Source organism: Corythoichthys intestinalis, chromosome 11, assembly GCF_030265065.1.
Source record: "Corythoichthys intestinalis isolate RoL2023-P3 chromosome 11, ASM3026506v1, whole genome shotgun sequence".
In the NCBI taxonomy this organism is placed as follows: domain Eukaryota; kingdom Metazoa; phylum Chordata; class Actinopteri; order Syngnathiformes; family Syngnathidae; genus Corythoichthys; species Corythoichthys intestinalis.
Genome location: NC_080405.1, coordinates 10663219 through 10688869, shown reverse-complemented (window position 1 = coordinate 10688869; position 25651 = coordinate 10663219). Strand labels below are relative to the sequence as shown.

At 37.5% G+C, this 25651-nt stretch overlaps 1 protein-coding gene across 1 annotated transcript in view; it reads right to left on the bottom strand.

The window, feature by feature from the left end:
* The window catches only part of gfpt2 (glutamine-fructose-6-phosphate transaminase 2), a 64586-nt gene that overhangs the window by 12718 nt on the left and 26217 nt on the right, over positions 1–25651 (bottom strand). Inside the window, exons 8-18 of the mRNA XM_057851047.1 lie at positions 25225–25304; positions 19833–19944; positions 19494–19657; positions 18434–18529; positions 18228–18325; positions 18014–18134; positions 17764–17921; positions 17559–17673; positions 14636–14763; positions 13940–14107; positions 11289–11450 (exon numbers count right to left, since the gene is read on the bottom strand). Coding sequence (XP_057707030.1) covers positions 11289–11450; positions 13940–14107; positions 14636–14763; positions 17559–17673; positions 17764–17921; positions 18014–18134; positions 18228–18325; positions 18434–18529; positions 19494–19657; positions 19833–19944; positions 25225–25304 — 1402 coding nt within the window. The remainder of the gene's footprint in view (positions 1–11288; positions 11451–13939; positions 14108–14635; positions 14764–17558; positions 17674–17763; positions 17922–18013; positions 18135–18227; positions 18326–18433; positions 18530–19493; positions 19658–19832; positions 19945–25224; positions 25305–25651) is intronic.

The following is a 25651-nucleotide window of genomic DNA, read 5'->3' as shown; positions in this document are numbered from 1 at the left end:
GCTGGGTATGACTGTGGTTGCACGTCTCATTGTGGCCTGCGATTGGCTGTTAACCGATTCAGGCTGTACCCCGCCAACTGCCCGTAGTAAGCTAGGATAGGCTCCAGCACATCCGCGACCCTCGTGAGGCTAAGCGGCATTGAAAAGGAATGAATGTGTTTTTATTTTAATGATTAATTATTTTATGAACTTATTTTTAATGATTAATTATTTTAAAATTTTAAATGATCAATTTATTTTTATAAATGATTATTTTAATGATTTGTCTTTAAAAATGTAATCTTTTTTTTATTTTTATTATTTCTATTAAATTATTTCTATTAAACTGTGATTTAAAATTTAATTTTAGGATTCCTTATTTCAGCAGGTGGAACACCTATAAGGTCTGAGTTACGTCTGTTTGCCAGAACTGGGTAGAGTGGCCAAAAATTTTACTCACGTAAAAGTAGCGTTACTTCAAAATAATATTACTCAAGTAAAAGTAATCGTCCAAAAAAAAAATCTACTCATATACAAGTAAAAAAAAAGAATTTTATATACCGGGCAAATACTGTAAATAAACGGGTCTGTCCAACAATCTCAGCTTGTGTTATGTGCACCTTTATCTTAATACATTTTCTAAATGACCACAAATCTGCTGCATTATATACATTGGTTAAATATTAATATGTCATTGGCTCTCTATTGAGGTACCATCCAGGCATACTCCATTTTATCAGCTGTGAGATTTTGGTGGCATGCCCTGAGAGTCCTAACTAAGTCTTTAGCGCAGTCTTCGGATCCACGACTCTTGCGCCATTCCTTGAGCAGCTCTCTGGCAGTCTCGTCCAAATCGTTCGGATGTCTCGTTGAGATGGAATCCAGCTTACTTTCACTCATACCCAGCTGTCGTCCTAATCTACGCCAGTTACGACCCAAGTTTTCAGCAATCACATTTGTGGCAATGTCTAGCATGGCTAAAAGGGGATAGGAAGAAAAAAAGGGGAAAATACTTTATTCGTTCAATTTGTGGTTTCTGGTCCTGCGCGGCTTATTTCTGGATTTTTACAGGCCATTGAGCTGCAAGTATTTTAGTGTAATAATATGTGGACACCATATTCCGAAAATTATGGTAATTTTTTATCTGTAGGCATTGAGATTGTCCATTCAACGTTCAACAAGAATGCTGTTTTTCCAGAAAATGTCTAGATTTCCTTGATTCACCTACCTGTGGTAATATATTAAAGCTAACACCATGTATAACATATTTTATTCCCAAGTTCTGAATGGCACATTCTAGTTTGTTTTGTCGCATTGAAATATAAAACCACTTTTGTTTCCCAAAACGTTTGAGGTCACGACTTTTAAATTATATTTTCCACTTTTCTTTACTGTTGTACGTTCTAATGCTTATATGTATATGTGTGTGTGTGTGTGTGTGTGTACATATTCCTTATTTTATAGACTGTTTGACCTGAAATTACGTTTAACAAACATTTCCTGCTTAACTCAAATTTTTAATATAGCCTCTAATTTTAGCAAAACCAAACCTGTACCTTTTTAGAGGCATTTTTCATTTAGCTTGGACCCAAGCAACACAAATACAATGATCACAAGACAGGAACAAAATTGTATTATTTTCATTGTGTAATGTATAACAATAACAAGTTATTACCCCTTGATAAAGAAAAACATTTTTTATTGAACAATTGATGAAATTGGTGTCGTGGTTCATTGTTTACACCTAACATTTTATGGATCAGCGGCCTTTGATTGTTGGTTGTGCAGCATGGCTTCCGCAAAGAATTAGAGCAGCAGAAAAAATGGATGGCAACGGTCAGCCGTCAAAACATGAAATAAAAGGCTTATTTAATATGTTTTTTGCTCTTTGAAAAATGGGCTACATTTGGCCTACAGCCAGCAGCAGTCCCCAGCAGAAGCAGTTCATGAAAATTTGACCTAATACAATAACATGAAATTAGTTTTGTATTATAAATTTGTGTTTATTGTTTGTTGACATCACTTTTCAATCTATACAGATCTCTATAATATATTAATGTCAAGCATTTTGGTGTAAACAATACAGGTTGTCATGCATCGACCTGCTACTCTTCCATGAAGGTGATACCTTAGCTCAAAGCTTACAAAATCGAGCTAATTAGCACGTGAAAGCCAGTCATGTACCAATAGTCACAAATATAGATGAGTGTGAACGTCACAAAGGGCCTCTGAAAGAGTTGACAATTTAAAGAGGTAGCGACTTAATGAATTTATCCCTGGCGATACATTCCCAGTTAGCAGAGTCAGCTTAAAAAGTAGAAAATAGCTCGTCACCTAGATAAAATATATAATACGCCACGCACATACCAATAAAGCTCAACATAGACATTATTAAGTGCCTCTTATAGAATATACACTGTTGAAAATTCAAAAGGGACCGTTTTTATCATCAACTTGCCTCCGTATATACTTGACAGCCAGCCATTCGTATGAATGCGGTCTGCCCACGTATTCTTTTTTGAACATAGTCAAAGTTTTTTTTGTTACTTTGCATTTTATCAATGTAATATTTAGTTATTTTTCATTTCATTTTGCATGTTCATTTTTTGAAATTTTGCATTTATGTGGAAATTTCTGTTTGTTTTACTTTTCTCTAATTTTAAGTGAATCTTTTTCCATTTTGTATTTAGTCTCTAACAACAACAACAACAACCAAAAAAAAAATCAGTACAATATGTCAGGGAAATTCAGGTTTGAACTCCAAGACAAGTGTTACCTCGATAGCTCGATGAGAGAAATGAATACGACCAACCAAAGATTGCCTGCTTCGAAGACTTTATAAACATGATATATCAGGGGAACAAAATGATGTGATTCTGCCAGGAGCTGTGATCACCCATAAGTACAATAGAGGTTGGACATTTATACTGTTGAAAGGGCGTTACCCAAGGATGCTTACTGTGAAACGATACCTATGAAAACGAGACTGAAACTTAAGTATCAACTCTGGTGGTTTTCCACAGAAAAACATCTCCAGTAGGGGGAAAAACACCTCAAGATACGACCTTGAACACCGGCTCTGGCTAGAACGATGATAAGCCACAGTCGCCCTTTGTATTCATTCAGGGCATATTGGAAAGCACAGGAACATAACAGTCCATATTTGGGCATATTGTGATACAGTCTACGATAGTCAAGGCTATGGGAAGGCACACTCAAGCCGGTTAATATAACAATGATGCTCTATGCTACAATGTTCTCATGCAAGCATAACATAAGCATGCAAAATATGATGTATAATGGTTGTGATTTAAGCATGAATACAATTTTCTCACACAATACAATACAAATTACAGGTAGTCCCCCGGGTTACGAACGAGATCCGTTCTTACGCTGACGACATAACCCAAATTACCGCATAAATCGGAATTAACCCTTTAGGTCCCCCTAAATACCCCCTAAACCTAAAAACTACTACCCAAAAACATGTATTATACGATGTATTAATAAAATTAAGGAAAAAAATAGAATACTGTACCTGCCATCGTTGTTGGCGGATGGTATAAAAAGGTACACTGAGGATGACGGATTGTTCACACGTGGTGACACAAGAGTTCTTGATTCACTGATGTTTACTGTAGTTTTTTTCTTTTAAACCACAGACACACCGTGGAACACTTTGGCCTGCTAGTGAAAAAAGAGGTAAGTCGATGTGACTTATGAAGCTTATTTAGAGTTTCACATCGACATCGACAGGGGGAGAACATGCAAAGTCCACACAGGATGGCCGGAGCCAATAGCATGACGTCAGTGAGTGTACAGCTGAAGTTTTCAAAAGACAAATTTAGACTGCTAAATGGTGTGGACATATTTTATTATGATGTATTAAAGATACATAAAGTTGCTCTTATTAAAAAAAATAAAACAACAAACAAACAGGGTTTTGAGGAAGAAGAAAAAAATAATGCCAATCTTTAAGTCTTCAGGAAAGTATGTAATGGGTAAAAATAGGAGGCCTTACGAGCATGCCGCGAACACTAAGATCCTTCCAAAATGGAAGGGTTACCAGACTAATTTCCAGACAACCCAAAAAATTATGTGGCCAATTTGATGCGTTAAATACTCCTAACATGCATGTTTTTTGGAATGTGGGAGGAAACTTGAGCACCCGTCGTAAACCCCACACATGGAGTGGGGAAGAACGAGCAAACTTCACACAATGAGGCATGACAGTCTGACATTCAGTCATGACAGTGCCACCTCAATTGCACTGAATTGCATTATTGGCAGAAAGTTAAATGAATAGTTTTATGGCTGAAGTACTTTAGAATGATTTTGAATAACCAATGAGAGAACCAATGAGAAACGTGACTCCTCTTCAAACTGCGCACACGTATGGTCATTGACAAAGCCGGTATGTAACTACCTAACTCTTATTTGAATGTTTTTTATTTTTTATCAAACTTGCTAACGCAACATATACTGTTCTGAATATTTCTTTAATTAACTTGGATTGACTCAGGTATGAGATAAGTGTGTGTAAGTAGTAGCTTTTGGAATACAAACAGACAGAAGGTTAAAAATGGTCCAACATATTCCCCTCCTTCATCATTGTTCAGATATGTGCAGTATGCTTTTGGAGGTACTGTATTTGTTGCTTGTTGCACTTTTCAAATGAACACGTTTGCATAAGAGCACTTATTATGCAATTACTAGATGATTTTGTAAGAGAAGGTATACCAACTGTATCAGGCGTACAAACATTTCTTTAGCATGTGAAATTAATATATGCACAAAACAAATGCGTACTGTACTAAAGTAATGTTCATAAAATCTTTTGAAATAACAAGATAATAGTATCATTGCAGATATTTTTAAATACATAATTTTCTAGGTCTTTGAAACCTGCTTTTTTGCCCCTTGTTGAAATTGACACTTTCAGATGTATCTTTTATCACGTTGTATGTGTTTGCAGGTGGGGGTGGAGATGGCTAGTAGAACTCAGCTGGCTGTCAATTTGGTCTGGATACTGTTTAAACTTATTCATTGCGCTTACTGAATTCTTTAAAAATATGTGGGGGTGGAGATGGCTAGTATAACTCAGCTGGCTGTCAATTTGGTCTGGATACTGTTTAAACTTATTCATTGCGCTTACTGAATTCTTTAAAAATATTCTAACATATAACTCTTTAGATGTAGCATTCTTTTATGTTCAATATTCTATGCTGTGTAATTTTGTGAACATTAGTTCCTATTTGTTTTTGTTAAGATAGGGGGTCTTTTAAATGGAACACTCTTGGACTAACACGCTTGTAATGAAACTGAGTTGTACATCGTCCTATTGTTTTGCTCATTTTAATAGTAAGAAGGCAGTTGTCGTTCTTAAACACATAAAGTTAACTTGTAACCAGTGTTGTTAATCTTTAAAAAAAACGTAATGAGTTACAGTTAAAAAATACTTTTGCCAAAAAGACTATATGAGTTAGTAACTCATGTACTGTATAACTTATTCATCTCGCTTACTAAACTCTTTAAAAACTTACTAACAAGGAAATAATTACATTAACATAAATGTATAAATAGTCCAACCCGCTGAACTACAAGTAGCATTCTTTTATATTCAACATTTTATGTCATGTAATTTTAGTTTCAAAGTGAATATTAGTTCCCATTTGTTTTTCTTATGTTAGAGGGTCTTTTAAATGGAACACTCTTGAACTAATACGTTTGCAATGAAACTGAGTTGTACATCATCCTATTGTTTGCTCACTGTAATATCAAGATGGCAGTTGTCATTCTTAAACACAAAAAGTTAACTTGTAACCACTGTTGGTCATCTTACTTTTAAAAAGTAATGAGTTACAGTTAAAAATTACTTCTCCCTAAAATTAAATGAATTACTGTCTCATGTAGTGTATAACTTTAGTCATCTCGCTTACTAAACTCTTTATAAACGTACTAACAACGAAATAGTTACATTTCCATAAATATCAAAATATACCGAGTTTAGAGACGATGTGTTTTGTAGTAGGAAGTAAATCCTCAAACCTCAAGAATTACAAGTATGAACATTCACATAATATCTACATAACACTTCGGATGCAGTAGTAGTTCATATTTAACATTTTATGTTGTGCTTTTCATGTTCTACAAGTTATCACCTTATACATTCTATAACATCTTTCACATCAAAGATGTGTATATTAACTGATTGAAGAATAAGAACACTATATACAGTATTTTAGAGCATTTGGTATTTATTTGGATCAAATATATTACAGTCTGTTGAGAAAACTCGAATGTAAACTCCTAACCGTTCACCAGAGCAAACCTCTGAAACTGTATGCTAGGTCGACTGCATAATAACCAGAACACTATGCTTCCATGCTATGGAAGAGGGGCGGAGATTCGCGTCGATTTTTGAGACATGGTTCGAATCAGTCGGCCCGCGGAATCGCAAGGAAGAAGTTGGGGAGAAAAGACTCTTCAGCAACAAAACTGGTATGTCACCAACTCTTATTTGGTTACTTTTAAAGATATAGAGAGCATGCTAACTTTGCGAAATAGAATGATTTAAATCCGGTTGAAATACATAGTTATTTGCCTAAGTGTATATATGTATACATTAGTACCAACCTATAGTTGCAGCAAAAAGCTGTCTGGAGTTGAAGTCAATGCTCTGCCTGTAGTATCTGTGGTGAAATGATCAAGCAAACTTCATACTTGAAAGACGCTGTACTTTGAGTAAATGGAATGAAGTTACTTTGATATAAAAACTGTAGTTTCACAAATGCTTGAAATTGAACTCGTGCAAGACTTCTTAAAACTTATTATAGAACCACAAACCTGACAGAAGAGACTTCATCCAGAAGGTAAAAGATTCGCCGGAAAAATACTCACTCAGCATTGCTACAAAACTAGCCTACACACAGACCACACCCTCCCATGGGGGCTTTGTCCGGACATGCATGAACATGCCTAGATAAGTTACCCCTTCCCACCCACACTTTCCCATAACCCCCCTTGTTTCCAAATAGGTACGGGTCAAAGGGGACATCGCTTTGGCTACGACTAGCCCAGGCGCTAGCCACGCCCTACTACTTCCGATTCTTCGTTAGGACATGTACGGACATGTCTCAACATCCGTGAGAACGCATGCGCTTAACACGCCCCCAGCCCCCATTACTTTTTTTCTTTGGGGGGGGGGGGGGGGGGGCATGTCCGTACATTTCCCAAAACCCCGGAGCACGCATGCGCTAAACACGCCCCCACCCCCACCCCTTTTTTTTTTGTAGCGGGGCATGACCGCACATATCCTAACATCCGTGACAACGTCTCGTTTGGACATATATGGACATACACCCAATTAAGACACACCCATGATCACAAACACTTTTAATTAACCCCCCCCCCCCCCCCCCAAAAAAATTAGATCCATCCAAACCGAAAAAAAACAACAACAAAAAACCTTTAATTAACTAGATCTAATTAGATCCGTCAGAACCATACAAAACCACGTTAATTAACTCACACCAAATTAGATCCATCAAAACCACACAAAACCCTTTAATTAACTACACAATTAGCTCCATCAAAACCACACATAAGCCCTTTAATTTAACTCCACAAATTAGACCCATCCAAAAACCGCTTAAATAACTCCCCAATTAGATCAATCAACACCACAATAAACCCTCTAATTACAAACCATTAAGTCATACCTTAACCCTAAACCCTTTAATTAACCCCTCAACTAGATCCATCAAAACCTTACAAGACCCTTTAATTAACTCAATCCAAATTTGATCCATCAAAAAAAAATAAAAAAAACTTTAATTAAACCCAATTAGATCCATCAAAAATACCCCTTTAATTAACTCAATCCAAATTAGATCCATAACCCATACCCCGGAGCACGCATGCGCTAAACACGGCCCCACACCTATTACGTTTTTTTCTAGGGGGACATGTACGGACATAACCCATACCACGCATAGCACGCATGCGCTAAACACGCCCCCTCCACACACTACCTTTTTTCAAGGGGGGACATGTACGGACATAACCCATAACACGCCTAGCACGCATGCGCTAAACTTCAAAGTTGTAAAACATCTGTCATGACCAAAACCACATCAATGACATCATACCAACATAGATCAAAGGACTGCGTTCAAAGGGGTCCGGGGGGCGGGGTCATAAATCATCTGTCAGCACCAATAGAGATCAAAGGACTACGATCAAAGGGATAAGGGGGGGGGGGGTCATCAATCACCTGTCAGCACCAATAGAGATCAAAGGACCACGATCAAAGGGGAAGGGGGGAGGGGTCATCAATCATCTGTCATCATCAATAGAGATCAAAGGACTACAATCAAAGGGGGCGGGGTCACAGAGGTCAAAGTCATAAATCATCGGGGGCATGAACCCTACTTGACACAAGGTGTATTCTATTACTCTCTCTAGTATGTTGGCCAATTACTCGATCTCACTCAGGAAAACCAACCTGTGTCACAGTATGCCATCAATTTCCGCATACTGGCAGCAGAAAGTGGTTGCAGGGACTCTGCTTTACAGACCATCTTTGTCAGGAGAAATCAAAGAGGAACCGATTCCCTTAATTCTCTTATTGAACTTGCTATATGCCTGGATAATAGGCTGAGAGAAAGGAGCAGAAAAGGGAGGCAACCAGGAGATGGCGACCTTGGCTGATCTGCATGGAGCCCACATCCCCAATCCATGATGACGCCCCTGCTGCATGCAAGTCACCACTGCCATTTTTGGTCGAACCAGTGAAATTAAGGCAAACCCGCCCTGCTGTGATGATTGTGTTCATCAACAATACTGGAAGCATTGCTGAACCCATTTTGTGATTTCCTTTACAGGAGAATTATTTGTGGTGCAGTGCCATTTAAGGGCCCAAACATCACGGGCATCCAGTTTGTTGTTTCAGCCTTGCCGCCTATATGTGGTGATTTCTCCAGATTCTTTCAACCTTTTGATGATATTGTGGACCGTAGATGATAAAATCCTTAAATTAGGGTGGCCAAACATCCTCTTTTGCCCGGACATGTGCACTTTTCACATCCTGTCCGGGGCGTCCGGCATGGTTTTATAAATTCATGACAATTCACTGTGTTGAAATTGACTGACACTTTGAATGCTAGGGTACTGTGCTGCCTGTGACGTGTTCCCAGAGAGCCTGCCCAGTTCTTAAGACTTTTATTATGATCAATAAGTATATTATCAAACGCTTATGTACCCAAAAGAATAAATAAGTCAAAATTACCTTTATTCAACTTTGAATACAAATTTGCGCATGCGTGCGCAGTCACAGACTTTCTTTATCATGGTGTTAATTGTCAATTCTCATTCACAAAAGAACCTTCGTCCTGACAGGAGCTCACAAGCTATTGCTATGTACACTTGGTAAACTTACTTTTCGGCAACTGTTGACTTTTGTCGGAGCTTTGTACTGGTGTGATGTGTAAAATCCCGTTTGGTGTCGCATCGTTGCGCTGCCGATGATTGTAAACTTTTATAGCAATTTTTTATTTTGCCTCAGCTACCACTGCTCGCTAATCGGGTAGCTGTCAGTGAGCTAAGCATTATGGTAAATTTAGTTTTGAACTGCTGCGTTTGGAAACATGCTGGTTGAATTGTTTGTCAGTTTATTTCGGTTATTGTTTGCGTGCAATCTAGAACATTGATTGAGAATAACAATTGAGCGGGAATAACAATTTGTCAACGACAATTTTCGTGGTAGTTATTTATAAAAATGTGTGTGTGTGTATTGACTTGACTACATTTCCATTGGACTGCATTATATTATTATTATTTATCATTATTTATTTACAGTTTTTTTTTTTTTTTTTTTTTTTTTGCATTTTTATTGTTTGATTATGTATTTTAGGAATAATACTATTGAGTAACCTCTGAGAATTGGAATTTTGTCTTTGGTTATATACTATATGGCTATACCGTGATCCCTTGCTACTTTGCGCTTCAAACTTCACGCCCTCAGTCCATCGCAGAATTTTTCAATTAAAAATGTAAGAAAATACAGATGAGCTGTTCTGAGCCGATCACAGTCTCACGCTCGCTCCCTGCTCTTGTTCCTCAGAGTGAACTGGAGTTGCTTATTAAAGTAAACGATGATTGACAGACGGTTAAGCTTTGATCTTACCAGAGACTCCACCTTCAGAGGGCAGTATGTGTCAATCATCATTTAATTTGTTAAACAGTTGCTGTGTAAGTGAGCAGCTGGAGCGGATTTGGGTGGACAATCAAAGAAGCATTTAATAAAGACAATCATTTTCTTTCCCTTTTGTTTTAAATGGATTGGGCGTCTACTATTTTGTTGTTTGAGAATAATTCTGTGGAACAGTAGCATGTTTAAAACTTATTCATAATTATTACATTTAAAGTGCTTAAAAAACATTTATTGAAATATAAATATACATAAAATGTTTAAACTATAATTTGACGAAAAAGGTAAAAAACAAAACAAACAAAAAAAAAAAACAAAAAAAAAACATGTCTTATATGTATCGCTTTCCAATGATCTGAATACATTGAACAAACAACAAATAAATAAATAAATAAAATCTTCAGGCGCGACTTCACGGTTTTTCACTTATCACGGCGGGTTCTGGTCCCCATTAACCACGAAAAACGAGGGATCACTGTAATTTAAAAACAATTTTTTTTTTTTTAATAAAAACTGAATTTTTCTATCCAGACTGAGGAGGCGCACTTTAAGTGATATAGGCATCTTCGAGTGAACTTCGAGTAAAATTCAAGTATCTCGGACTGGGCGATTTGTCAAAATATGGTCACCTCACCCTAAATTCCTTCGAATAGTATGTTGAGGAAGATTGTCCTTCAACTGTTTAACTATTTTCTCATGCATTTAATACCTTATCATGGGACCCACCTGTACCAAATTAGCCTGTTCACCTGTGAAATGTTCCAAACTGGTGTTTGATGAGCATTCCTCAACTTTCTCTGTCTTTCTTGCCACCTAACCTAGCTCTTTTGGAATGTGTTTAGGCCATATAATTAATGATTACTTTCTAAAAAGAACAAGGTTCATCAGTTTGAACATTAAATATCATGTCTTTATAGTGTATTCAATTAAACATTGCTTGATCATGATTTGCAAATCAGAGTATTCTGGTTTTATTTATGTTCAACACAATGTCCCAACTTAATTGGAATTGGAATTAGTTTCATTACCAATATTCTGGAAATAAAAAAATCCCTCATTAAAGTTTTGTGTGTGTATCTCACCCACACGTTATACTTACATCATATCCTCGCAGTACAGCCAAATGGAAGGACATTAGCTGCAGTGGGATGACACTGAGGATGCCTTGCAGACAGTCGACAGTACGCGGCAGCTCGATGGTCCGATAGGCATTCATGGTCACATCAGTGTCGTCCTGACAACAGAGGATGATGGGCCGGCCCTGAATGGGGGATAAGGGAAGTCATGGCCAGAAATCGTTAATGACAGTACATACTGTATGTAGGGGTTGGTGTGCTGCCTATGTCATCTAATTTAATGGCCTTTCACATGATCCATCTTTTTAGTTATTAGATTGTGATGTTGGATTCCCATAAATTGTTGCTGGTAGCAAAAAATAGGATTTCATTCAGTCATGTCTCTGTGAATATAAGACTGGTGACTTTCTTACTCAAAAGGACTCAAAAGAAAGAAAAAAAACAGAATCCCAGTCATATTGCAGTTAGCTATTTGTGAGTTTACTTGTGTTTTGAACCTATCCTGACATTTTGCAGTTTTGCGCACAGATGCCACAACAAGACTTCACAGGGTTGGAAGAAGCTAAGATTAGCTTGGGTTGTTAGTGGTAGTAAGGTTTTTATTTTGAGTTTGAATTGTTATTCAACTATTTTTTGGATAAAAAAAAAGCACAAAAACCATATGTTGTGGGTATTTTAGTGCAAAACAGAGGAAAGGTTCTTCCTAAATACCTGCGAATAGGTGAATCTCTTTTATCTAATCGCAAATAGTCAAAGGGACACCATTTGTGCAACTGTGTCCAGACTGCTTAACCAAAACGTAGCTAATTTAACAAAATGAAAAACAAACATTCATTCATTCATTTAACCTCACGTGGGGGTGCTGGGGCCTGTCACAACTAACTATGAGCAGTAGGCAGAGCACACACTGCGGTCACAATAACGCATACAACCATTCACGCTCACATTCAAACCAAGGGGAAATTCGGAATGCTGAAATCAGCCTCACAGACATGTTTCGGTGTTTCGTGTGGAAATTACAAAATAAAGTGAAATGTAATTTACCATGCAAAGTCATGTTCTTGTAACTGGGCATTCATTAGCAACCTAATCTTATTATATCATATCTCCTGTCAACCTGAGGCCGTTGGCAATCTTACAAATAGTGACGTATGCCCTTACAAATTGGTGACTAATATTACAACGTTTTATATAGCGTGCAATATGAAACAAAACAAAACAAAAAAAACTCAGTTTTTAAAATAATATAAATTTAGTGGTAATTTGGTAATATCTTCACATATAACCTGGTGCAATCAAAGAACTATCAATATCTTCAGCTACATCATGATTACTAACATTTAACAGTGACTTTTTGTTATAATTGTATGTAGCACTTTTGGCAATTTCTATCATGTCTTTTGATATCACTTCATTGCACTTCAGCTCGCAATACAGTTGGACTTGAAGGTAGTTTAGTGTGTCCAATTATAAATTAAAAAGGTCAATTGATAAAATTAACCTACCGATGCAATCTTTGAGTCAGGGAACATTTCTTTTGCTAATTCTGAAAAGTGATTAGCAATAGTTGGAGGCAAATTGTGTTCTGCAACAAATTGGCAGAAAAAACCCTCCCCTTTCGTCACTTTCCATTCTGCATCTGCATCTTTATGACCAGTGTTGTTAATCTTAACTTAAAAAAAGTAACTAATTAGTTACAAATTACTTCTCCCAAAAAATGATGGAGTTAGAAACTCAGTTACCTGAATGTAAGAGTAATTAGTTACTTGGCAAAGTAACTGGTGTTACCTTTCATATATATATTTTTTCATTAAAAAAAAAAAAAAAAAAAAACACAGCAACTTTTGCTATGTTTGGAAGTCATTTAATGTTGTGAATCAACTGTTAAAGTTGCTAAAATTGCTCCCGTTTTTGCATTAGTTCCCCTCTGTCTACTTTCGACATGTGAACGTTTTAAAACGGTTTCATTATTTAAAGATTGATTCAAGTCAAGATTTTGCCGATTTAGGAGTATTTTAGATAAAAAGTCACTTAGGTTCGCTAGGAAGGTTCACTACAACAGAGCCTCTCTGAGAAGTCTGCTGCTTTAACATGGCGGCTGTTTACGAACGCCGCCGAGTCTGTCATTTCGCATGTAGTTCTATATGCATATGATACCTGGTGTAGCAGATAGTGGGCGTAAATTGTAGGCTGTCAGTAAATATTGGAGCCACCTAGCCTAGCATCGCGTTAGCAAAAGCATCACAACAGTCTTCCCTCGTTCCCACTCCCGCTCTTCTCTCTCGGAGTCTCTGACTTTTCTCGCGTCATTCAACCAACGTAGTAACGCATGGTAACGCACATCGTCTCGGTGCCGAAACGGTGACAAAATCCGAACGGAGGAAAAAAACGTAATGCACGAAAAATGTACAGATTTTGAACGTTCGGCGTACACATTTAAAAATCAGTGCTCAGTTGTACAAATTACGCCGAAACCTTACAAGTTGACAGGTATGCATATTATTGTTTTCTAACACCAAGAACAACTGTTGGTATTAAAACAACGGTTTTAGGGTGGTAACAGTTTGTAAAAATTAGAATTATGAATCTGGCAAGTGATTATTTCACAAGTTCACATCTTCCAGAATATATTATAGTGGATCGCACAGAGCTGTTGATTGCTTCAAAGACTTACCGATCTAGCAGTGACTTGTTGTAGGGCGTTTTGACACTTGGTGTAGCAGGCATCCTTCATGATGATCATGATGACTGGCATATGTTTGTCAATGAGAGCTAAAGGCCCATGCTTCAACTCGCCTGCCAGAATGCCCTCGGAGTGCATGTAAGTGATTTCTTTGATTTTCTGTGGGAGCGTAGAGAATAAAGCTGACTCAAAGGTTTGCTCAGAATAAAAAGGAAAGCTGCTTAAGGCATATTAGAGTACAACAGGTTCCTTGCAAGTTTCACCTAATCACTAGAGGTGTATTATCACTACTGTCATGATGATAAGATATCTTTTTTTTTTTTTTTTTTTTTTTTTTGGATGATATGATATTTGGCAATATTACTATTACATATGCTCAAAGGCCTTTGATCAAGTTAATACTATATTATGGAAACATTTTAATGCATCAGCTCCATTTCATATTAAAGAATGAAAAATAAAAAGCTATTTTTGTTTGTCACAATTTTGTTGCTGAAACATTTCAGACAATGAAATGATTTTTTTTTTTGACAAAATCGCAAATCACATTTCTAAAAAAATAAGGGCATTGACTGATGTTTGTGCAGTGATTGGTTTCGATTCAATTGTGCTTAATAATATCGATTAATTTTCACACCCCTACTAATCACTATATTTCATGCGATACTGGAACAATAACCAACTTACCAGTGCCCCCTCGAGGCATGTGGCATAATTGAAACCACGGCCCATGACCAGAAGAGACCTCTGCTGGTACAGCTCTTCTGCAATAAGCTTTATCTTCTCATCCAGAGCCAACACCTTTTTAATCAGATCTAGGACAAACAAATGATAATGACTTTAAGAAGCATTCCGTTCCTGTTTTGTAAATGACAAAATCAATACATGAAGTAGGTTTAAACTATCAGAAACAGGGACCTTCAGTCATGTAAATGTTTCATGAATGCGTTTCGTTTTATTTCAAAGTCATTCCTCTTCAATTTATAGAATTTATGATGGCTGCATTTCTTCAAGTAAAAAGTAGATGTTACTTTATGCTCACATTAGGTTTCCCTCTGATGTCAGCATATAGGTGCTGCCAGGTCAATTATACACAAAATTAAATGTTTAACTTTACCCACTACAGAGTAAAGCATGTTCAAAAATTCTAATGCTTATAATAATAACAATTGTTACTGGTTCACTGACAACCCATTTGTACATTATTTTCACAGTTTAGATTTTGGTGTGCCTCGCCAGTGGTGGAATGTAACGAAGTAAAAGTATTTCATTACTGTACTTAAGTGCATTTTCGGGTATCTGTACTGGACATTTGATTGGTTGATGACTTGACACCCCCCCCACACACAAACACACGCGCACACACTCATAGCCCTGACTGAAATTAAACATGTCCACAACATGCCGCCTCATCCGCCCCCTTCGAAGAGGAGGGATAGTAGAATTTTTCTTCAGCCAGCAGCAGCCACTGTAAGTAAAGTAAAACGACGTCAATATTGTGGAGGCCATTAATTTTGCTACTGAAAGTCCGACCTGCATCAGAGTTAGCATAACATTAAACTGTGTGAATTTGCTAAACTGCAAAACTCGAGTAGGAAGCTGCCCAAAGAGAAGTGTGCTCCTTTATGTTTTCTACTGTTAAGGTTAATTAAACTGTGAGAAATGTAGCGAACCGAGGTTTACCCCCTTCCCACCAATTTTCATTTTAAATTTATTTATGTGGTCTTAAAGCAGCCCAAAGGAACTTTCATTTCTTGTTGAGTTTGGCTGTGCTTGTGGACAAAAGCAGTAGTGTTTTACCTGAAAGAAAAGCTCAATTTTTATTTATTTTGGGTATACCCTGATAATGAAGTTTTTTCAGTTATATTTAATTTCTTTATTTAGACATTGTTGAGTAGTTTTAAGACAGATGTTTATTTTTTGCATTCCTGGTAAAAATTAAGACATTATTAACAAGTTTGTATTTATTGTGTATGTTCATATTATTTGTTATGTTCAAACATTGCAATTGAAATGATAATAATTTATTAAACTCCAGGCGTTTATTCTGGAAATTTTCAAAATGTTTCTTTAGTAGTTTTTTAAAGCAAGGCAAATTTATTTGTATAGCACAATTCAACACAAGGCAATTCAAAGTGCTTTACATCACATGAAGATCATCAAAATAGTTAAAACTAAGACAATCGAAACAAGAAATAAAATTATACATAAAAATCGCATTAAATCACGAAAAGAAAAAAAAAGAAATATAATAATAATAATTGAAATCAGAAATAATCAAGAAAAAATGAATAAAACACCAACAAGTTATGGATATGCTGTGATAAACAGGAGTGTTTTTAGCCCTGATTTAAAGGAGTTAACAGTTTGAGCACACTTCAGACCTTCAGGTGATTTGTTCCAGAGGTGAGGAGCACAATAACTAAATACTGCCTCACCCTGCTTGGTTCTTGTTTTTGGAATATAAAGGAGACTGGTTCCAGACGACTTTAGGGGTCTAGATGTTTCATAGGGATCCAGCAAATCAAGCATGTATTTTGGTCCAAGGCCATTAAGTGTTTTTTAGGCGAGCAGTAGTATTTTATAGTCTTTCCTTTGACTCACTGGAAGCCAGTGTAACGATTTCGAAACCGGTGCAATGTGGTCCAGTTTCCTTGTATTTTTAAGGACTCTGGCAGTGGCATTCTGTACTAGATGCAGCTTCCTGATTGATTTTTTATCAAGGCCTGTATATATACCGTTGCAATAGTCCAATCTACTGAAAAAAAGTTTTTCCACATCTTGTTGAGTCAGAAGCCCCTTAATTCTGGCGTTATTTTTTAGGTGGTAATAAGCAGATGTAGTGACGGACTTTAGATGGCTATTGAATTTTAAGTCTGTGTCAATAGTTACACTATTTCTGACTTGATCTGTAGCTGTAAGTGACATTGTGCTAAGGTGCATGCTCATCTTTGACCTTTCCTTTTTTGGCCCAAAAATGATGACTTTTGTGTTCTCCACATTTAGCTGGAGAAAATTCTGACACATCCATTCATTGATTTGATGAATGCATCTGAAAAATTGGCAAATGTTTGACTTGAACGTCGGTGTATACCTTGACCAACAGATATAAAAGTTAGTATAAGTCAATACAGATTTATTTTGCATTGATCATTTAGCCTATCAATTAATTATGTTCATATTCGTGAGTAATGTAGCCCTGACACCCGTTCACCCAATCTGTTCGGTCTTCTTAATGTCCCGTAACCAGCAAAAAGTATACATGCAGGTTCTGCTGTCATATCGTCCCTCAGGAGATGCTAAATGCCCTGCCATTCTCTCTATGTAAAGAGTTATTTGCGAAATGGAAATGTCTTATTTTAATTTGAAAATCATTGAAAAATTTGCTAACCTGAAGAGAGGGCTACTACTACTTTGTGACTGTGTTGTATTCACTGTCTACAAGTGCACTCACAATATTTTTTAATACCAGCCGCCACTGACGGTCAGATGAATGACAAGAGATGTCACCGTATATTAGGATTATTTTTTGAACATCGGTTAAAAATCCGACATCAAAGATGTCTGTACTCTAAATGACTAGCACTGTAGTTGTGTGGTATTCTATTACCAGGTAGTTCTTTGAGGCCGTTGATGATCTCCTGTCTTCTAGTCTGTAGGGAGAGCCTGTCCTCACTCATCATAAGGCCAAACATTGTGAGTGCTACAAACTGACTGGTGTACGCCTGGATAACACAGAGGCAGGAAAATATATATTTATGACAAAAACTAAAGTTTTATCTTAAAAAGACTGATCAATGCTTTAGTAGGTTCACCTTAGTGCTGGCGACTCCAATCTCAGGTCCAGCATTGACATGGACTCCACAGTCTGTTTCTCTGCAAATGGTGCTTCCCACAGTGTTCGTTATGCCCACTGTTAAGGCACCTCTTTCCTTACAGTAACGCAAAGCCATCAAGGTGTCTGCCGTCTCTCCTGAAGGTGAGCGAGTGCACAGGTAAGTTTGACGTTTGAAATGTCTTTTAGCCAAGTGGCGTACAGTCTAGCATTATTGGTGTTATTGTCACCTGACTGGCTTATGAAGAAGCAGACATCATCTCTGAAAACAGGTGTGTTGCGGTCCAGGAAGTCGCTCGCCAATTCAACCATGACAGGGAGCTCCGTTAATTCCTCCAGGACTTGTCTGGTCTGAGATTGTTTGACAAGTAGGTAGTTGAGTATTATGTTCAAACATAAACATGCAAACTGGATGATGTTTGACAGTCACTCAAGTAAACATACAGCGACTCCAGCATGGAAACTAGTGCCACAGCCAATCACGATGAGACGTCTGCAGCGTTTGATTTCTTTCAAATGGTCCTTCAATCCTCCGAGAACCACTAAGAAACAGTTAGTTTCATTACAGATATGCTGACATACGGTACATACATCTGACATACAGTATGTATGCAATTAATAGGTGGAATTTAGAAATACATAATGCTTACCAGTTTTGGAATCAAAACAAATGCGGCCTCTCATTGTGTTGACCACAGACTCTGGCTGCTCAAAGATCTCTTTCTGCATGAAAGAATCAAAGTTTCCTGCAAATAGTAGAAAATTACTGTACATTAAAATATGTGCATCGGTCACATATCCTAACACCGAACATGTAAATGAACTATCGTATCATATCGTATCGTATATAATGGCTATTTTATAGCATAAGGATGTTGTACTATTTCTTCACAGCACTATTTGTATATCACAATAGTGTACAGTAAGTACAAATGTAGTTGTTGTTGCAACTTTCGACTTGTCCCATCAGAGTGGGGGTCCTGCGATGTGCCGTGCTGGTTGGGTGGCTGCGGAGGTGGCTCGTGGGCTCTTGTGTGTCCCCTTATCCCATCCCTGAAGGCTGGTCGATGGGGGTGCGGATGGCCCCGGGCACCACACTGGATGGTGGGGGATGACGATGGCTCATTTGCCGGGCTGTGGGAAGAAGGATGGGCTACGCTGGCTCGTCTTTTGTCTTTTGGTTTATGCAAAGTGTTTTTTTTGTATTTCCTACTGTATGTAAGGTCAAATTATGATGATGATTTAATTAATCTTAGAATCTGTGGTAATGAGTGACTATACATAATTGACTGCACTTTAATGCTACAGTAGGGTGCAGTGACATAAAACTATTGTATTATGTTTTATTGTATTGTATTATTTTGTATTGTATTGTATTGTGTTGGCTGATAACCAATACGTACTGCCCATAGTAAGCTGGGATAGGCTCCAGCACCTTCACCACCATCATGAAGATAAGCCAAAAGGAAGATAAACGGACGAATGAATGAATGAATGTATGTATGATGACGTTGTCCATCCCTTTTGTTCATAGCTTATTCTAACTCGACTGTTACTCTTTGGTCTAAACCGGGAGGGGGGGGACTTGTATTGACTGTTTTTATCCAGCAGAGGGAGTGCAAGTATAGATGGAACAATATTTACTTGAATTCAAGCAGACAAATTGGAATACTTTACTTCTCTAAGAATTGTTTCATTCAAATGTCTGACCTTTCATTATCTGTTGCAGTTCCATTTTTAGGGTTTGGATGGCCCGTACAGGATCTTCACCGGCCTGTCGATTCATTCTGTGGATGGAAAGTTTCCCTCCTTTCACCACTGCAATGTCATCGTCCTCTAGATACAACACTTTGTTGGTATGCTCAATAATGGCACTGTAAATTATAAGTGAAATACCAATGTTTACAAAAGTCAAGAATAAAAAATAAGTGATTCAATTTGAATTAAATTTGTACCCTACATTTAATAAATAAGGAGAGGCAAGACAAGACAAATATTCACATTGACATTGGTTTGTTTATGGTTAATCACTGTTAGTGGCATTCTCACCTGGCGTCAGATGCAAAGTAAAACTCCACTGCGCTGCCATCCCCTACAGAGTTAATAGTGCTACCACGACGGTTATGATTGTTCATTTCCTGGATGCCGTCCTTTTGGAGAGCTGTGGGGTCAGAAATCACAAGTGGTCAAGTTCTTCCTTCGAATGCTCTGCTTAAAAAAATATTATTTAATGGTGAATCTGCTTTTGGTGACAACTTAGAATGACATAAAGAGTGTTTTTACTTTTGGTTGTCATTGCGGTTGCAAAACATAATTGATTTAAGATAATAAAATTAAATACACTAAATATAGTTTTGTGATAACTGGAAGTAGTTTGTTTACTTTGTCATCTGATGGTCAAGGCCATTTTGGATAGAGCACAAGAGGTATAAAGTTTTTTTTTAACCAGTGTTAAATTGACACACCCAGACTTCTTCTGACCTCACCCATTGCACTTTGGACTGTCGAAGAAATCATAACTAGTTAAGACAGCTGAGAGATACTCTGTCTGCAGACAACAAGCACATCGAAACTGTACTAAATAATTTTTATGCCAATCTGTAACCTACTGAAAATCATTTTCAGTTCTGAATGTTTCTTCCAGAGGAACTTCACTGAAAAGCTTGGCAGCTCACACCTTTTAAGGCTCATTCCAGAATTTCAAAATTCTTGAAAAAGAAGTCTTCACTTTTCCGATGTCTTGCTACATACACTCTCAAAAAGTCTGATTAGCTCACTTAAAGATCAATGGTAAAATTTGTCAGACATGATTTATTTTGTGTTTATAATCCTTGGTAAAATCACAGTAACAATGTTGACATACTATCTGTACTAATGTATGTTTTTTTCTCCAGGGCACAAGCTTGCTGTTTATATAACTGTTACTGCTAAACAAGAGGACTAATTTACTTATGTAATTAAATAAAGAAAAACAGTTTAAGTAAAAAGTCTTATTCTGATTATATGCATTATAGAGTTGCATGAGGTAGATTGAGATATTCAAGGCTAAGTATTTTATTTGGAAAAAAAAAAAAAAAAAAAAAAGAACGGACATACAGTGTATCACAAAAGTGAGTACACCCCTCGCATTTCTGCAGATATTTAAGTATATCTTTTCATGGGACGTCACTGACAAAATGACACTTTGACACAATGAATAGTAGTCTGTGTGCAGTTTATATAATAGAGTTAATCTATCTATCTATCTTTTATTGACAGATGTGGCTCAACCAGCGTGTTCTTGGTAGGGGATTATAATGCAGACATCTCTGATGGTTCTTCCAATTTTGCGAAACTTTTGCTACACTTCTGCAATGATAATAGCGTGCTTATCTCCAGCAAACTGTTATTGCCTGCAAACAGCTACACGTACATTAGTGATGTGTGGCATACTGTATCTCGGCTTGATCACTGCGTATCCACGGCAGATGCCCATGCCTCACTGATGAGTATGAAAATTTGCTACGATCTAGCTACATCTGACCATATTCCGTTATTAATGTGTGTCAAAGTGGAGAAAATACCAATGATAAGCGCAGACGAAAGCAGAGCCAGCTTTAGTAAACTTAACTGGTCAGCCCTAACAAATGAGATAATCAGCAAGTACACCTTAAAAACGGATATGTTGTTAGATTCCGTGTTATTACCAAAGCAAACTCTACTATGTTGCGATATAAACTGCAAAAACATACAGCATCGCAAAGATTTGTGCAGCTTGTATGATTTCATTGTTAAATGCCTATATGACTCTGGTAAAACTTTACATAATAACAATAATGGGCAAATTCATCATGCCAAGCCTGGATGGAATTCTTATGTGGTTGAACTTCACTCAGCAGCTAGGCAAGCCTTTAAAGAATGGGCGGCATCTGGCAGAATTAGATGTGGGCCTCTTTTTGAGAATAAAAAGCGCACAAATGCAAGGTTTAAGCTTGCTGTACGTTTTATTAGTAGGAATGAGGCCAGTATGAGGGCAGACTCCCTTGCTGGCAAACTTAGTAATCATAGATACTGTGACTTTTGGAAAGAGGTGAAAATATTGAATAATTGTAAAGCTCCCTTACCTTTTAACATTAACGGAGTATGTGGCTCGAATAACATTGCGGAATTATGGAGACAGCACTACTATGAGCTGTTTAACTGTATTAAGAGTGATATATACATACAGGATAATGTTGATCTCAGTGAGATTTTAGTGATAACCCCGGATGAAATCCACAAAGCTATTACTGAACTAGAAAACAATAAGGCTGGTGGTGCCGATTGTATTACAGCTGAGCATTTAAAACATGCCAGTCAGAAAATAATCCCTCTTCTTGCCTTGTGTTTTCACGGGTTTTTTAAGCATGGCATCTTACCTGACTCTATGATGGCAGTACAACTTGTGCCTATCTTAAAAGACAAGGCTGGTAAAATCAATAGTAAAGATAATTACAGACCTATTGCCCTGGCCAGTGTGCTCTCTAAAGTTCTAGAGTCAATCATACTGGGCAGAATTGTTTCATTTATTTCGACAAGCGACAATCAGTTCGGGTTTAAAAGGAAACATGGAACCGACATGTGTATATTTGCTCTGAAGGAGCTATTATTTAAATACCGAAGCCTAAACTCAACAATGTTTTTATGCTTCATTGACTCATCGAAAGCCTTTGACCGGATCAATCACAGCAAACTTTTTCTTATGTTAGCAAAAAGAGGGGTGCCCAAATACATGATCCGTATTCTGGCCTTCTGGTATGCAAATCAACTTGTTCGCATAAAATGGGGTGGCTCGGTCTCTGCTTGCTTTAAAGTAGGTAATGGTGTAAGACAGGGAGGAATTCTCTCTCCATATTTGTTCAATGTTTTCATGGACGACTTATCCAGCCGACTCAATAAGTGTAATACGGGAGGTGTTGTAGGAGACACTGTCATTAACCATCTTATGTACGCAGATGATGTGGTGGTGCTCTCCCCATGCAGTTCTGGCTTGCAGGAGTTACTCTCGATATGTTCCGAATTTGGTGATCATTTTGACATCAAATATAACGCAGAGAAAAGTAATATCATGATTGTCCGTTCTAAAGAAGATAGGGCGGCTATATTCCCTCAGTTCTTTCTTGGCAAAATAGCTATGAATATTTGCAATGAAGCCAAATACCTCGGCCACTTCATATCTGAAGACTTGTCGGATGACAGGGATATTCATCGTCAATGTTGTAAACTTTATGCACAGGCAAATATGCTCAAAAGAAGATTTTCTACGTGCTCCCCCCACGTTAAGACCTCGCTGTTTAAGGCATACTGCACACCATTTTACACAGCTCATCTGTGGTCAAGGTACACAGCTAAATCCATGCAGAGGCTAAATGTAGCCTACAATGATGCCCTGAGGCTGTTACTGCGTGTGCCTAGATGGTACAGCGCCAGTCAATTATTTGTTAGCTCTGGATTACCCACATTTAAAGCGCTTTTAAGAAAATTGATGTACAGCTTCATGTGTCGGCTAAATGAGTCTGGAAATAATATTATAATGAATTTAAGAGACCCTACAATGAGCTTTAGATTTAGTTCGAGCCTGTGTGGTGCCATTGGCACAAAAGCCTGTTTGTTGTGCACTGATTGCCAGTGCTTCCTTGTTGTTCTGTTTTTTTTTTTTTTTTTTTTTCTTTCAAGTCACTTTATTATTATGTCTCCGTATGTACGGTATTCTTTTTTTTTTTTTCTTTGTTGGTGTGTGTGTGCTATGGACCCACTGTGAGATTCCGGAATAAAGATCATATATATCCCCCGCCCCAGAATAACTCAAAATACAGCCATTAATATCTGAACCCCAGGCAATAAAACTGTGAAAAAACGTACATCCCTAAATGTCCAAATTGAGTACTGCTTGTCATTTTCCCTCAAAAATGTCATGTGACTGGTTACAGGAGTGCTGTCAGCATTGCTGCAGAGATTGAAGAGGTGGGGGGTCAGCCTGTTATTGCCCAGACCATACGCTGCACTCTACATGAAATTGGTGTGCATGGCTGTCACCCCAGGAGGAGGCCTCTTCTGAAGACGGTACACAAGACAAACAGTTTGCTGATGACATGTCAACAAACCACATGGATTAGTGGAACCATGTCCTATGGTCTGATGAGATGGGCGGGCAGCACCTGTATATAACACCTTTTGTACCGTTTATTGTGCGTTTTCAATTGGAGGCAAATACTTGGGGTGAGTTTGTGTGTGTGTGTTTGATGATGTGTGGATGCTAACTGATACATGCTAATCGTTTGTGGATTGTTATTGCTATGTCAGCAGCCAGTTATTAAGCCAAATTTGAATTGCTGTTATTGAACACTGATTTAATTTCATTTTTATTTTACTTTCATTTTGCAAATGTTGATGTCATAAGCAGCTGAATAAAGTCAGCAAACCACATGGACGTCTGACATCGTCATGTCAGAGCTCAGCTCGCTGTGTAGGTAGGACTTAGCTTCAACGTCTTGGCGAGGACAGTACAATGATGTACACGGAAATTCGGGTTATGTCTCAAGCGTAGGAATGGAACTCGTACGTAAGCCGGGGACTAACTGTAGTCCCAGGTCTACAACTGCATATATCGGTATCTGTTTGATATCGGTCCTGGATTTTGGAGTTGGATAATATCAGTTATTGACTAAAAAGTCATTATCGGACAACTCTGCTTACAATTTGTATGTGTAAAACTATCTGTAGTTGGGCATGGGCATTAAATATGTTTAAATATGCTTTAAAGTTTAAAGCATTTAAATGGGATTTTCTGATACCTGTAGAAACCCTGGAAAAAAAGTGGCATTTTATCAGAAGGTACTCCAGACTGATTTGGTGTTTTAATAATTCTTGTCAGCAAAAATAAATTAAGTCAGAAATGCCATGTTTTAGTATTTTATATGTGGATAATTTAACACGTGAAAGGTGTGATGCAAAATGTTCTGTAAATCTGGAATGACACGCAACAATTATCTAAGGCTTTGGAATGAGAGGTTGCACTGTAGTAGCCCAAATTCACAGCAAGATGTGTCCCAGTAATGACATACTTTTTTTTTTTTTTTTTTTTTACATAACTCATAACTCTGCAGTGCGGTCACAAACAAAGAAAAAGTGAAATCTACACGGGAAAATTATTTACAGTAGACTACTATGTTTTGCAGCATTACCCCACATTCTGTGCACAGTGGTCAGTTACAAGAAACACAACCACTCGTATTTCTGTCGACAGCTAATTTAAAATTACCAATTAGCTGGACATACGGGGACATCATTTTGCATAGTCTGGAGAAAAACACAGCAAAAATATAATCAACAAATAAACCAACGTATGGTTTTTCATCTATAGGGAGAGGGGAAAAGCAAGAGTGTTTGCAATAATTCAGGAAACAAGAGGAAGGGTACTTACCACTCTTGTACTGGACCGGGATGTGTTTGGTTGACAGTTCGTTTTCACTTCGCACGCCAATAAGCAACGGACTTCCTCTTCTGATGACATGTGAAGAGAAATGAAAAATTGACTGGTAAATTAACAATTTAAATGACTGTACACAACTTTTAGGTACATATACTAGTAGAATAGAAGCTTAAGCACACTTGCGTCCCTTCATTTGTTATTCAGCTTCACAATAGAATTCTCTAATTGTTTCATGATGACATCATACCTCCTCTCTTAATTCCAGCAATTCAAACAACAGATTTGGCATCTCTTTTCGGCTTTGTTAAGATTCTGAAAAACTGGTTTTAATGCTCCCTAACCCAGTTCAGTCTCTGGTCTTGGGGAAGTTGACAAGGGTGTTAACAGGTGTGACTGCTCTTAGAGCAAACCAATTGTC